An 11,349-nucleotide genomic window follows, 5' to 3' on the forward strand; every position below is an offset into this window, starting at 1 on the left:
ACAACCATGACATTGCGATTACGCCGCTAAATATGCCACCGCAAAACCACAGCTGAAATGCCTACACGAGAATGCTTGTTTCAATTAAACCTGTTCTCATGGCCTTAACTATCGGCGTGTCCTCAGAGCGATTACATGATCTAGACTGCGTGTTGCTCCAGGAGTATAAACACAGATGTGTAAATGCAAATATGCTTAATATTTCGCTCCTGCAAATGATGCAAAACTGTTAACATAATTTCAATATTATAATATAATTATTATAATTATAATATAACATATATATAACATATATATATATATATATATATATATATATATATATATATATATATTTACAATTAGCAGACCATGCAATATACACAGCGATATGGATTAAAAGAGCATTCACTTTTCTTAGATGTGGATTTCAGATGTTCTGAAAAATGTTGCAACACTTTGATTTGCAAGCAGTGATGTGATCATTTAATTGCAAGCAGCAATGTGATGGAAGAATGGTAATTTAAATAGACCGCTTGTGATAGGTGTCAAGGCTGGATAGGTACACGTCAGGAACAGCTGACTGTCGGCTGATGCAAGCTTGATTGACGTGGCCTGTCTGAACTATCGCGATGCTGAATAATTGTTGCATTCCTAGTCCATTTATGGAAATCTCTCCTTCTTTGTCTGTTTCAGTGAGGATGTGTGTAAGAGGGGTTTCACTGTGATTATTGATATGCGTGGTTCTAAGTGGGATCTGATTAAGCCGTTACTGAAGACCCTGCAGGAAGCATTTCCAGCTGAGATCTGCATCGCTATTATTATCAAACCAGACAACTTCTGGCAGAAACAGAAGACCAACTTTGGCAGTGCCAAGTTTACTTTTGAGGTAAAAATGCAATTATTGAGTAGCTGTCTAGTCTAGTACTCTATGGCCCGGTTTCACAGACAGGGCTTAGACTAAGCCAGGATTAGACCATAGATCAATTAGGACATTTAAGTAATTTTTATAAACATGCTTGGAAAAAAACATTACCGATGTGCATCTTAAAACTAAAAAGGCACTGATATATTTTTAAGATCAGTCAGTGCAAGTTTATTTCAGTGGAAACAGCTCAGACTTACATTTTAGTCTAGGACTAGTCTTAAGCCCTGTCTGTGAAACCAGGGGTATGTCTCTCTCTCTATTAGTAAACATACTACAGAGAGTTAATGTGTTGATTTAGCTGAGAAAATATCAGACTTCATGTTTACATTCTATATTTCATTTATGACTCACATCTAACAAGAAGCAGGCTGTCCTTACTTTCACCCTAAACTGACATGTCTGTTTCTACCTTACCGCTAACAGACTAGCATGGTATCAGTGGAGGGGTTAACCAAAATCGTGGACCCATCTCAGTTAACGGATGACTTTGAGGGATCTCTAGAATATAATCATGAGGAATGGCTTGAGCTCAGGGTCGCTCTTGAGGAGTTCCTGGCCAGTGTTGTTCACCTTCTCTCCCGCCTGGAAGATCTACAGGAGATGCTGGCTAAGAAAGAGTTCCCAGTGGATGTGGAAGGATCTCGGAGACTCATTGATGAGCACACTCAGCTGAAGAAGAAGGTGATGCAGGCTCCAGTGGAAGAACTAGACCACGAGGGCCAGAGACTCTTGCAGTGCATCCGCTCCAGTGATGGCTTCTCAGGGAGGAACTGTATTTCTGGAAGTGCTGACTTCCAGAGTGTGGTTCCAAAGATTGCCAGTCTGCTGGATAAACTCCACAGCACCAGACAGCACCTGCACCAGATATGGCACCTGAGAAAACTGAAGCTGGATCAGTGTTTCCAGCTCCGATTGTTTGAACAGGATGCAGAGAAGGTGAGTCAGCACTGGTTTAACCTAGAATGAGTTGACTATTTATGGCAATATGAGTGAGTGAGTGAGTGAGTGAGTGAGTGAGTGAGTGAGTGAGAGAGTGAATGAGTTAGTGAGTGAGTAACCCAGTGAATGAGTAAGTAATTTAGTGTTTGAATTAGAAGTGAATGAGTAATTCAGTGAGTGAGTACTTCAGTGAATGAATAAGTAAATCAGTGAGTGAGTAATTTAGTGAATGATCAAGTAATTCAGTGATTGAGTGAGTTGGTGATTCAGTGAATGAATAAGCAATTCAGTGAGAGAGTGATTGAGTGAGTGTGTGGATATTTAAATCAGTGAGTGAGTAATTTAGAAAATGATCAAGTAATTCAGTGAGTGAGTGAATAAGCAAGTGAATGAGTGAGTAATTCAAACAGAAGTAGTAAAAAAATTGGACAATAGGGGAAAATGCTGTTATGTATGCTTAGATATGCTTTACTACAGAACTTTTCCCAAAACTTTGCTTTATTTCACTTTTTACCAATGCATTTAGATTGCAAGTGTGTGTGCGTGTGTGTGTGTGTGTGTGTGTGTGTGTGTGTGTTTTAAAGGCTGATCTGAAAATATTTAAATCTATAAATTGTGAGGGGCAAATAATGTCTGGTAGAAAATAAATATGTCCAAACCTATCACTTGGTAAATAAAAAGAAAATCGTATAGAGAATGCTCAGATTTGCTCTTGTGTATATAAAATGGATATAAATATTAGTTGTCACTCTATATCTATCATTAATATGTCTTGGAAAGATGATATTTAAATGCTTAGTTTTATGATGAAAGCTCTGAAGTTCGCACACACACACACACACACACACACGCATCCCCCCACACACACACAAGTATGGATAAAAGGAAAAAGTTACTTTAGTCCAGTAAGTGTTCATCTTGAAATATTACTAACAATTATAAAAGTTGTACTTTAGAAAAATCTTTTAAGATTTCACAGCCACAATTTTCAATTATACTTAAAGGTCCTTTTCTTGCTAAATAAAATTAAAATTAAAAAAGGTCTTGGAAATTAGTTTGATATTGTAGGCTTTATAGGATTAAAAGTGTGACCTCACACTAACTCTTGCCACTTTATGATAGCAGTGAATTTGAGATAAATGTTCAGACATAAGATGATGGGCCAGAAACAGGGTCACAGGGTCCCGTCTGATGCTGAGTACTCATAAGTGCTTTGTGTTGATGATTTCATTTCGCTCAGAGTGCAGGTGTTTATTTTTAGCTACCAGACACACAACCTTTCACTCGAGGCGGGTGTAAATGATTGAAAATCATTTGTCTGTCAATGTGCCAGGCCTTCTTGTGTCAAAAGGCTAAGAGCGAGCAGTCATTCTGCTAATTAATACCTCTATCCAACTTCTTAGAACGAGCCCGGACCTATTAGATTAAACCATCCATTGTAATATGAATGCAAGCAGCCATTATCATTTATGCTATCTCTCAGCTCTCATCTTGATTACAAGTGCAGTTAATTTGCAGCTCTAATTAAACATTTATTTAGGACAGTTGTTCGGTATTGTAGGATACATTGTTTACACAGAGGCAATGATGGTGAAACGTGGACACAATTTGAATGACTTTGGTGTTTGCATGTTTGTGTATTATTCATTATGTTGCATTTTGATCTTTTAATTAAAGCAGGTTTATGAATTAATTAATGCAACACATGAAGCTTTGATGTATAAAATATATATGTTTGCAAAAGTAAAAGTAAGATTTAGAATGCATTTTGCAATAATTGGCAATACAATTTTTAAATCATCTTATTGTTTGGACTCCAGGTAGAAGAATTTTTGTAGAAGTCAGCTTTTAGAAATTAGAATGGTTTTTTTTAGTCATAGCATAAAAATTAAATATTTTATGGTAAACCCTAACGAGATCACATAGTTTTTCTTGTAACTGTACATAGCCTATATGATGTTTCAGCTGAGAATAGCAAACTCTGACATTGACAAAAAAAAGGCATTTATGATGAAGACTGTGTTAAAACAGCCTGATCTCACAATCAAAACGTACATATTTAGACGTAAATTAAAACTGTCCAATACGTATGTGCCTTTACGTATTTACAGTGTCGTTAACGTATTATCTGGACGTAATTACAGGTTCGATACGTATCTAAATTTACGTAAAAACAACCTCAAATACGTACAGATAGAACGTGTTCTCTGACCAGTCAGTGTGATGGTAATGAATGTGATAGGAAGCAAAAGCAGTGTGAACATATATTTATTGACGACAAATACGGTGAACACAAACTCCGTGAAGACAATGATGAACTCCGTGGGTGATGATGTTATCTCTCGGCTGGGTGGCGCAGTGGCTTGATGGCTGGTGATGACGTGGCGTGAATCTCCCGTGATGAATACAATCCAGTGACGATCAACGGCGAAATAAACAATCCAACACGAACAAGACCAAGACAACCCAACAAGACAGTCCAACATCCGGAACAACTATCAGACAAGGAAGGAGAGAATGAGGTGAGTATATGTAGCTGACGGTAATGTGAGACACCTGGTGCGGGGACTGATTAGCAGCTGATTCCAATGAGCATGATGTAACCACATGAAAGACACCAAATCACAGGACCTGAGAACACAGCCGATCCATGCACCGTGACAGTACCCCCTCTCTTAGGAACGTCCCCTGACGTTCCCAGCCTCCTGTACCTGTTGATTGAAATCATCAATAAGAGAGTGATCCAATATATCTCTAGCAGGAACCCAACTTCTCTCCTCCGGACCGTAACCTTCCCAGTCCACCAAGTACTGGAATCCGCGTCCCCTCCGTCTAGAGTCCAGAATACGATTGACCGAATAGGTTGGTTCCCCGTCTACGAGCCGCGGCGATGGGGGAACCGTGGCAGGCGGATTAATACGAGCAAAAAATACAGGTTTAATTTTTGATACATGGAACACGGGATGAATCCTCCTATACGCTGGAGGAAGATTGAGGCGGACTGCCACCGGACTAATGATCTTGGTGACAGAAAACGGGCCAATAAATTTGGGAGCAAGTTTATTAGCAACGGATCGGAGAGGAATGTTCTTGGTAGAAAGCCACACTTTGGAACCAACGACGTATACGGGAGGCCTCGACCGGTGGCGATCGGGTTTGGCCTTGGTGCGCGCTCCCACCTGGACCAGAGTCTCACGGGCTCTGGTCCATGTGCGACGGCACCTCTGGACGAAGGCGTGAGCGGAAGGGACCGCGACTTCGGATTCCAGACTGGGAAAAATAGGTGGCTGGTACCCTATACTACATTCAAATGGGGACAGGCCCGTGGCAGACACTGGTAAGGAATTGTGTGCGTACTCCACCATCGACAGCTGCTGACACCAGGAGGAAGGATTTCGAGCGACCATACATCGTAGTGTTCTCTCCAAATCTTGGTTGGCTCTCTCAGTTTGCCCATTGCTTTGAGGATGGAACCCCGAAGAGAGACTAACAGTGGCCCCCAGAAGTTTACAAAACTCTCGCCAAAATTTGGACACAAACTGGGGTCCTCTGTCAGAGACCACGTCTATCGGGAGGCCATGTAACCGAAAGACGTGATCAATGACTGTTACCGCTGTCTCCTTGGCTGAAGGTAATTTGGGCAAGGGGATGAAATGAACCGCCTTCGAGAACCGGTCCACCACGGTCAAAACTACCGTGTTACCCAGAGAGGGTGGGAGGGCGGTGACAAAATCTAGCGCAATGTGGGACCAGGGTCTCGAAGGGATTGGCAGCGGTTGTAGGAGCCCATCTGGGGGTCTGTTAGAAGTCTTACCAGTGGCACAAACTGAGCAAGCTAAAACAAAACTGCGAACATCACGAGCCATGAGTGGCCACCAAAATCTTTGCTTGACCAAATGTAAGGTGCGACTTACCCCTGGATGACATGCCACATTGGAACAATGACCCCATTGGATAACTTCGGACCGAAGACTTTCTGGCACAAACAAACGGTCAGGTGGGCAACCGGCCGGAGGCGTTACCCCATGTAAGGCTGTCTTTACCTTCGATTCGACCTCCCAACTGAGAGTAGAAACAATAAGTGTCTCAGAAAAAATACTCTCGGGAGTGGACGGGCGATCGGAGCGGTCAAAAATTCGAGATAAAGAATCGGGTTTGATGTTTTTGGAACCCGGGCGGAAAGAAAGTGTAAAATCAAAACGTCCGAAAAAAAGTGCCCACCTAGCCTGCCTAGAGTTTAGTCTTTTGGCAGTTCTGATGTATTCTAGATTCTTATGATCGGTCCAAACCATGAAGGGTACCCCTGACCCCTCCAACCAATGACGCCATTCCTCCAATGCCAGCTTGACTGCCAACAGCTCTCTGTTACCAATATCGTAATTTGACTCTGCTGGCGACAAACGATGAGAGAAAAACGCGCAGGGATGCATCTTGTCGTCCAAGGGTGAGCGCTGTGAAAGCACCGCACCTACCCCCACCTCTGACGCGTCGACCTCTACCACGAACTGACGTGACGGATCAGGGGTAACAAGGATGGGGGCCGAAACAAAGCGGCGTTTGAGGTTGGCAAACGCAGCTTCCGCTGCGTCTGACCACCTGAACGCCGTTCTGGGAGAGGTCAAGGCAGTCAGAGGCGCGGCTAGTTGGCTGTAATTGCGAATAAAACGCCGGTAAAAATTGGCGAACCCCAGAAACCTTTGTAGGGCCTTACAGGAATCTGGACTTGGCCAATCTACCACAGCCTTGATCTTCTCGGGATCCATGCGCATACCCTCGGCTGACACGATGTACCCTAGAAAAGGAACAGACTGTGCATGAAAGTCGCATTTCTCCGCCTTGACAAAAAGCCCATTCTCTAACAGCCTCTGAAGCACTCGTCTGACGTGTTGAACATGTTCCTGGAGAGAAGAAGAAAAAATCAATATGTCGTCCAGGTAGACATATATGAACTGATCGACCATATCTCTCAACACATCATTAACGAGTGCCTGAAAGACACCTGGGGAGTTGGACAAGCCGAAGGGCATGACCAAGTACTCAAAGTGCCCCCTGGGGGTATTAAAGGCAGTCTTCCATTCATCTCCCCTCCTGATGCGAACCAAATGATAAGCGTTTCTTAAGTCCAATTTAGTGAAGATCGATGCTCCCTGCAACCTCTCGAAGGCTGAAGATATCAACGGCAAAGGATAAGTATTCTTTATCGTGATATTATTCAGCCCTCGGTAATCAATACAAGGTCGCAAAGATCCATCTTTCTTCCCCACAAAAAAGAACCCCGCCCCCGCTGGAGAAGAGGAGGATCGAATGAACCCGGCTGCTAGAGAATCAGAAATGTATTTCTCCATAGCCTCTCTCTCAGGAATAGAAAGTGAGTATAACTTGCCCTTAGGCGGAGACGTACCTGGCAGTAATTCTATAGCACAGTCATAGGGACGATGAGGAGGGAGAGAAGCAGCCCGAGACTTACTGAACACTTCCTTCAGGTCGAGGTACTCCGCGGGCACGTTACACAGATCCGCCGCCTTCTCCTGCAACACAGACTCAGATACAGACGGACAGGCAGACACAAGACAAGACTCATGACATTTAATGCTCCACTCAGACACCGATTTCAGCTGCCAATCAATCCGGGGGTTGTGTTTGATGAGCCAGGGATGTCCTAAGACCACGGGTGCGTGGGATGAGTCCAGGATGTAAAAGGAGATGCTCTCACGGTGGTTACCAGATACCGTGAGAGTGATGGGTTCCGTGATGGTGGTGATGGTGGGAAGCGTCTGACCATTGAGTGCGTGGACTGCAATAGAACTGGTGAGGGGGAGGAGGGGAACATGATTATGATGCGCAAAAGTAGAATCCATAAAGTTACCTTCAGCCCCTGAATCCAAAAGTGCAGTGCAGTGCAGGTCCAGACGATGCCATCTAAGCCTGACCGGGAGGAGCGTGGAGGTAGATCTGAACGAGGACTTGATAGCGGAGATCCCACCCGACAGTAGCCCCTTCCTTACTGCCGGGCTGGCCCTTTTACCGGGCAGCTAAAGGCGAAATGTCCCGCCGCCCCGCAGTACAGGCAAAGGCCGTGAGATCTCCGCCTCTCCCTCTCCTCCCGAGTCAACCGAGCTCGACCCACCTGCATGGGCTCGTGATCCTGGAATGGGCCGACCGCGTCGTTGCCACTGGCTCGAACTGGAGGTCCCTCCCCAGGGGGAAACCGAGCTGTTAAACACCACCGCTCGGTTCGGGAGAGTCGAGCATCTACCCGTAGTGCCAGATCGATGAGGCCGTTGAGATCAGCGGGTAGATCCAGGGCGTAGATCTCACGTTGGACACGGTCAGCCAGCCCATGCAGGAACATGTCCCACTGCGCCTCCTCGTTCCATCGGCACTCCGCCGCCAGGGTGCGAAACTCGATAGAAAAGTCTGAGACGGATCTCTCCCCCTGTTTGAGATCCGTCAAACGCCGCGCGGCCTCTCTTCCAGTGGCCGCGTGGTCAAACACCCGCTTCATCTCGGCGGAGAGCGCCGAGAACGAGGCACAACACGGATCTTGGTTCTCCCATACCGCCGTGCCCCATGGTGCCGCCTTCCCCGTTAACAGTGTGAGCGCGAACGCCACTTTGCTTACCTCACTGGTCGAGCCGAGCTCTTCTCCTGGGTCTCCAGCCGAGAGATGCAGGAACGTAAAGCCTCCTCAGCCGTGAGTGGGGTGGAGCCTGCTGCTTCCATAAGTGGTCTGATAGTTCTGTGATGGTAATGAATGTGATAGGAAGCAAAAGCAGTGTGAACATATATTTATTGACGACAAATACGGTGAACACAAACTCCGTGAAGACAATGATGAACTCCGTGGGTGATGATGTTATCTCTCGGCTGGGTGGCGCAGTGGCTTGATGGCTGGTGATGACGTGGCGTGAATCTCCCGTGATGAATACAATCCAGTGACGATCAACGGCGAAATAAACAATCCAACACGAACAAGACCAAGACAACCCAACAAGACAGTCCAACATCCGGAACAACTATCAGACAAGGAAGGAGAGAATGAGGTGAGTATATGTAGCTGACGGTAATGTGAGACACCTGGTGCGGGGACTGATTAGCAGCTGATTCCAATGAGCATGATGTAACCACATGAAAGACACCAAATCACAGGACCTGAGAACACAGCCGATCCATGCACCGTGACAGTCAGTTATCCATAGAAATTTGCTCCTGAAGCTGCTTTTCAATGCGTATCTGATTATTTTTTTTTTATATTTATGTATATTTTCCCTTTTTATAATTATTTTTATAAATGTAAGATCCCTAAACCCCACCCGAACCTTAACCTACCCATTTTATAAAGAATGTTAAAAGAATAAAACATAATAAAACACAATTTTAGCTAAAATATAACATTAAAACGTTATTTTGAGCCACTAACGTTAATCCTACACCTAAACCTACCCATAACCATTTCTTAAAACTACATAACGTTACTGTTATAAATAAACAAATAACAGACAAGCAAATGTAACGTTAATCTTTTATTTTTTGCGAAAATATCAAAAGTGGTACCAAAAGCAGTTCAAATTATGATGAGTTCCAGTCGCAGTCCTTTCTGGAGGTAAGTTTTTATATAGGGTACAGAGCAGAATTTAATTTATTAATCCGTGAAATTATGTATCTGTCTTCTCTCCGTGAAGGCGCGCTGGCTTTCAAATGTCTATCAACTGAAACACGGCATGTCGCAATCTGTGACGAATTAGGTTAGAACCAATGAGATTTCAATATCAGTGCCGTAAACCATGTCGTAACGTTTCTCTGAATTTGGATATGTTCCTTGCAAACATCTGGATTCTAAAGATATGGAGTACAGCAAACAAATAAAATGGATGTGATGTTTTATGCTGTGAATTTGTGTATCTATGGTTGTATTGTCAGTCATTGGATAGGAGAAAACATTATGTAATCCCCCGAAAGGAGTTTGTTTGCAGCATTAAGTAGTTGAGTAAACTGCTTTCAATAAATTCAATAAAAACATGTATTGATATGACCATTAAATACAACAGATTTAAATCATTAAAGCCACGATTTTAATATTAATACATGGGAATTCATATACATTAACACTTTACGTTAGATTATTTACGTTTTTTAGCTGCTAACACGTAAGTATTTGTACGTTTTACTGCTATAAATACGTCAAAGTTGTACGTTTTTATGTTCATGAAAACGTAAGGAAATGTACGTATGGTAGAACCACATTTAACGTAAAAATACACACGTATTCTCATGAGATCACGTTGGTTAAAAATATTGCTAGACGAATGTTCTAGACAGCATAAATCCTCCAGAAATGTTTCTACAACTGATACCTGTGCTTTAGAGCAGCATATCAACAAGTGAATTAATCTAAATTAGAAGGGTTGTCATGAAAACACAGCAAACCTTGCTTATTGTATACAATAATCCTTTTTGTTTCGTACTAAAACACAGAACACTGAATCACAGAATCACATAATTCAACAATGTATATCAACATTCTTATCTAAATGGATTCCTTGTCATCTGTTGAAACAAAATTCTTAAGAATTTTTTACGTTTGTCATTCTGTGTGTTTGATTAATTATGCATGCTGTCAAATTAATAACAAACCCCCAAAATTAGTGGTGTGTAAACTTCATAAAGGAATGGAGCAGAATCATATGTAATCAATTACTTTCTGTTGTCATCTCTCTGTAGATGTTTGACTGGATCAGTCACAATAAGGAATTGTTTCTTCAGAACCACACAGAGATCGGTGTGAGCTACCAGCACGCTGTGGAACTCCAGACTCAACACAGCCACTTTGCCATGAACTCCATGGTATGTCACGGTGATGCTTGTAGAAGCTTAGATTGCTAGTGTTGTAGAATATCACTACTTAACTTCTTAATTTCATAAGTATTTGTACATTTATACCACATCACCAGTTCTCCAAATCATAAAGTACTCTGCTTAATAATTGTCATGAAAGTGTTTCATTCATACCATTTTAAAAGAAATGTTCGCAAAAAATAAAAAAATAAAATTCTGTCATCATTTATTGACCTTTTAGGAATTTAATTCATCTTTGTTACATGAATAATCTCCACATTAATATTCTTTCGTCCATGCATTGAAAAGCCACAGTGATCTACTGAGCGGTTTAATCATAAAGACACAATCATAAATGGCAGCTCATGCGGCTTACTTGACATATGAGGACTAATGAGGTTTTTCACGTGTATCAGGCAAGCGCATTTGGGCTTCTGTTTAATATATTTGATGTCAGAAAAATTGTACTCACCATCACAAAATGATATAATAAATACAAAAAAGAAACTCAAGAAAAGAACATATGCTAAAACACATCCGATACACACTCTTTATTTAAAAATCGAATAAAAAACTAATGTTGAATTTTATTAAGAAATGCTACATCGACATATTACTCTGGCCAAAGTAGTTTGAATGCACTTGACGTCATTCTTTTGACTTTCAAA

General features: G+C 42.5%; 1 protein-coding gene across 2 annotated transcripts in view; it reads left to right on the forward strand.

Annotated features, from left to right (window-relative positions):
* kalrna (kalirin RhoGEF kinase a) overlaps positions 1 to 11,349 on the forward strand; it is a 278,413-nt gene that overhangs the window by 105,857 nt on the left and 161,207 nt on the right. For both annotated transcript variants that reach the window (XM_059561398.1, XM_059561397.1), the window contains exons 4-6: positions 676 to 868; positions 1,331 to 1,843; positions 10,568 to 10,690. In XM_059561398.1, coding sequence (XP_059417381.1) covers positions 676 to 868; positions 1,331 to 1,843; positions 10,568 to 10,690 — 829 coding nt within the window. The remainder of the gene's footprint in view (positions 1 to 675; positions 869 to 1,330; positions 1,844 to 10,567; positions 10,691 to 11,349) is intronic.

Source organism: Carassius carassius, chromosome 11 (genome assembly GCF_963082965.1).
Source record: "Carassius carassius chromosome 11, fCarCar2.1, whole genome shotgun sequence".
Lineage (NCBI taxonomy): Eukaryota > Metazoa > Chordata > Actinopteri > Cypriniformes > Cyprinidae > Carassius > Carassius carassius.